The 4,191-nt window shown below is 37.4% G+C and overlaps 1 protein-coding gene across 1 annotated transcript in view; it reads right to left on the reverse strand.

Moving 5' to 3' along the window:
- Positions 1–4,191, reverse strand: part of LOC103604606 (choline transporter-like protein 1) — a 74,987-nt gene that overhangs the window by 60,449 nt on the left and 10,347 nt on the right. The window contains exon 3 of the mRNA XM_008589175.1: positions 1,428–1,570. Coding sequence (XP_008587397.1) covers positions 1,428–1,570 — 143 coding nt within the window. The remainder of the gene's footprint in view (positions 1–1,427; positions 1,571–4,191) is intronic.

The raw sequence follows: 4,191 nt of genomic DNA on the forward strand, positions 1-4,191 counted from the left end.
ATCTAAATGGTAATATTTTATATTTAGTATATATCAATAGCATTAAAGAGTTAATATTTTATAGCATAGATGCTACCAAAAAAGGATACATGAAACTCTGTACTATTTTTGCAATTTCTGAGTCTAAAATTATTTCAAAATAAAAAGTAAGTAAACAAACAAAGATATGGGTAGTCTTGCTACAAGAAATAACACAAGGTCTAAGATTTGTTAATTTCATAGGCAATCATAGAGAAGAATAGACAAAACAATCTTCCAGAGGAGCATATACAGAGAAAAACTCGCTGTCTTCACTGGATTTTTTTACTGCTCATGAGTCACATGACTTCAAGAAAGTCCCTTCAATCTCTCTAATCATCTCTCCCACCTATCTCACAGCATGGTATCATGTGCTTGTCAACTACAGCATGCCGTATAAATATTCATTACTGTTATTTCAATTTTTATTTATTTGAATGCATTATCTCATCTTCATTAAATGGGGAAATATTTCACAGAAATTATCAAATTAATCTTATACTGTACTTCCCGGTAGGGGCCCATAAACAACAGATTTATATAACAATAAATATAGTTATTACATATTGTCTTCCTGGAAAAATGCTTCACAATAAAAGTATAACCTAAAAAATATTTTTATTGGCTTAGCCTTTTCCTATAAAGAACTTATTAATTGGATTGGTTAACCTGTTACCTTAAAATTAGTTTTGTTAATTCTGAAGGCCTACTTTGATAATTGAAATGTCTAATAAAGTTTGATGGGGCATAAATATAATCTCAACAAATATATTGGCATCATACATAAAAAAAATGCTAGATGAAATATATTTTCGCCACAGACATTAAAAATGAAATAATAGCTCTTTTGAAGAAAAAAGGCAATTAAATCAGAAATGTCATGAAATCCAAAAGATATTGAGAACCCAAAACAAATTTTAAAGTCTTCAAGAAAAATGTATCTCTTATAAAATTGGAAATTGATGTGTGTACTTATAAATGTTGCATCACAAAATGTTTATAACTTTAATGTCTCAAAGTCCATTATTATCCCTCTGTCCCCCATCAAGTATAATCTTATGAAGAACAATATTATGTTATTTTCTGGGTTAAAACTTAGTGTACAACCTAATGGCTAATAGGAAAACAGTACAAGAGTAGCCCTCTAAAATTGAGCCTTTGCCCATTAAAACCTCGAGGTAGTCCATTTTGACACGGTAGCAAATTTTGTTACCTGGAGAATGTATTTGTAGATCCAAAATAGGAATGATTTAAGTGTACAGTTAAAAAAAAAATCAAAAACACCAACAGGAGTCATACAAAAATAATATTCAGTAAGATATTATCTTTAAAGAAGTAAGAAAAGCAGGATTTTCTCTGTGCCCCCTTCAAAATTTCCATAGTGTTCATCATTCAGCACATCTACTCACTTCCGATGGGTGTGGTCCATGCCACTGTTTGGTATTGCTTCCAACTTTGCATTTTTCTGCCCACAGATATTTCCATAGCTGTCGTATCCTGACACTAGTCTCGCTGCTGCACCTGTTGCTACTGAAAAGCCACAAATAAATCCCTAGGAAAGAAACAGAAAAAAACATGCAAATAAACCATTTCAATAGCAACAGTCACTACTTGATACAATAATGAGCTTCTTTTGTCTGTTGAAGGGAACAAAGAGCTATCTTTCCTTATTGCAAACACTATTCCACTGTTTTCCTTGGATTGCATATAAGCAGCACAAAGAAGTCCACAGGGAAACACTATTTACTACCGTAACAAAACAAATCCCAAGCTTTTACATCATAAGATCGTCTTTGCATTTTACAATAATAATGATAGCAGCTTCCCTATATTGAACATCTGCTCTGTGCCAGGTTCTATACTGGGTACTTATCATACATTATCTCTAATCCTCATGATGAGGAAACTGAGGCCCAGAGGAGTTAAATAAGCTACCCACAGCCACTGAAGCTAGTAAAGATCACAGCACAGAATCAAACCCAGCTTTTTTCATTCTTTAGTTTTATTTGGTTTTAAAGGGGTTCTATTCAGTGAACAACAGCAAAGGATGAAAGAAAAAAAAATTCAAAGAACAATAGCTATGTGGTTTTGAATCATTATCACTTCAGTGCATACAACACTTCTGTTTCCTTCTTGCAATAAAGCTGTATACAAGCCAAGGAATTACATCACGAAGCACTGCCGTGCACTTAATGATGGAGGCTGAAGGAGAGTAAAGCATTGGCTTTGTGTACTGCAAAGGTCATTTCATTTCATGGGAATATGGTTCATCACAGCTGAAAGTTAAATGGTAGATACTTCAGAACCACATCGTGCTTGCTAAGTCAAGCATGCACTGACCAAAACAAAGCAATAAAATCCCACTCTCAACTGCAGACAACTAGGCATAAGAACAGGGAGTAAGGTGAATCACTACTGATAACTGATTGTGTTGGGGGCAGGGGGGAAGATTGGTGTTAAGAAATATCCTCGCAACCTGGTCATTAAAAGATGGAGATTTAGGGCCGGCCCGGTGGCGCACTGCTACAGTGCGCCGCTTGGGAGCGTGGCAGCGCTCCCGCCGAGGGTTCGGATCCCACATACAGACCGGTTCCCGCTCACTGGCTCAGCGAGGTGNAATATATGTAAAGTGTGTGTCTCAATAAATGTTAGTACCCTTCTGCCTCAAAGCACTAGCTAACTGCTAGCACAAGGGTAGGGACAGCTGGTCAGTACTCACTCACTCACACTCAGCCTGTTGCCCCCCACCCCCTTCTCCTGACTCCTCCAAGGACACTGTAGGGCAATCAGTCCCATCTCAGAACACCAACCCAAAACTAAAATGTGAGAAAAAAATATTTAATCCTCTACATACACAAACATGTGAAAATCAGCATACCATTTTAAGCATATCCTTGAGCTTCAAAATAAGAAACCCTACACTGAGCAAACACGGGAAGGGAAGGTAAATATTACAAGGTTTAATGTCTACCTTTCCAATAAATTCCTTTAACAAGAAGCATCGCACCGTAATAGAAAGAGAATGGACTTAGTACTCAGAACGATCTGGATTCAAACCCTCATTCCACCACTTACTACCTGTGTGACTTTGATCCAATTAGAATGTTTCTAAATGAAAAGATGGGGGGAGAAAAAAGTTATGCTTATAGCCCTCTCCCAGAAATTAATAAAAACATATGCTGACTCTGTCTCAAAACCACCTCCTTTACCTCTATACATCCTGTATCTCAATCAGTGCTTGGGGTCAATCTCCTAATACCTGATTTGTAAAACCTTGGAGTAACATTTAGCTTCTGTGCCTCTTCTTCTAAGAACCCAGAGACAAGGATAGGACTAGAAGGCCTGATGCGGAACTAATATTTGTGCAAACAAACTAAAAAAAACAAATTTAAAATGTTTGCCAATCTGCCAGATTTCTGAATTCTTTTAAAGTTTTAAGAGGATGCATTGCTCTAAGAAAGAGGAAAAACACCAAGAATGATGTGAAATCTAGAAAACATCTACTCAATAAGCACTTACTGAGCATATACGAACCCAAGGCTTACCCTAAAAGAACTGAAATGTTCTCAAAAGAGAAGAAAATAACAGCTCATGGAAAGAAAAATCAGACAGGCTCAGTTTCATGGACAGCTGGAGCAATGAAAAAAAACACACACAAGAAATGCTGAGAACTGATCCCAGCTCTGCCACTAACATTCCTTACGATCCTGGGCAAGTAACTTTGAATTCCCTGAGCCTCATTTTCCTTACTGGTCACAAGGCTTGGATTAGAATGATCTCCAAAGCCCTTTCTCTTCCAAAATTTTATTATTTGAAGGGAAAGCAAATACGGAGTAAAATTTTTTAAAGTATACTTGCAGGGAGAATTATAAACCTATTTGGTTCGCTATAGGGACCGAGAAAAGAAAAGGAAGAGCACATTAAAAACAAATGGATTTAATTGAACTGTATACTTTATTTTTTAAATTTTTTAAAATTTTTTTATTTTTTGTCTTTTGTCTTTTTTCCGTGTCCGGCAACGGATCGCAACCCTCAGTGTTGCCCCCGTACCGGACCGGGGACCGGCAACGGGATTGCAACCCTCGGTGTTGCTCCCGCGCCTCGCTCAGCCAGTGAGCGGGAACCGGTCTGTATGTGGGATCCGAACCCTCGGGCGGGAGCGCCGCTGCGCTT

Source organism: Galeopterus variegatus, unplaced genomic scaffold (genome assembly GCF_000696425.1).
Source record: "Galeopterus variegatus unplaced genomic scaffold, G_variegatus-3.0.2 Scaffold5279, whole genome shotgun sequence".
NCBI classification, from domain to species: domain Eukaryota; kingdom Metazoa; phylum Chordata; class Mammalia; order Dermoptera; family Cynocephalidae; genus Galeopterus; species Galeopterus variegatus.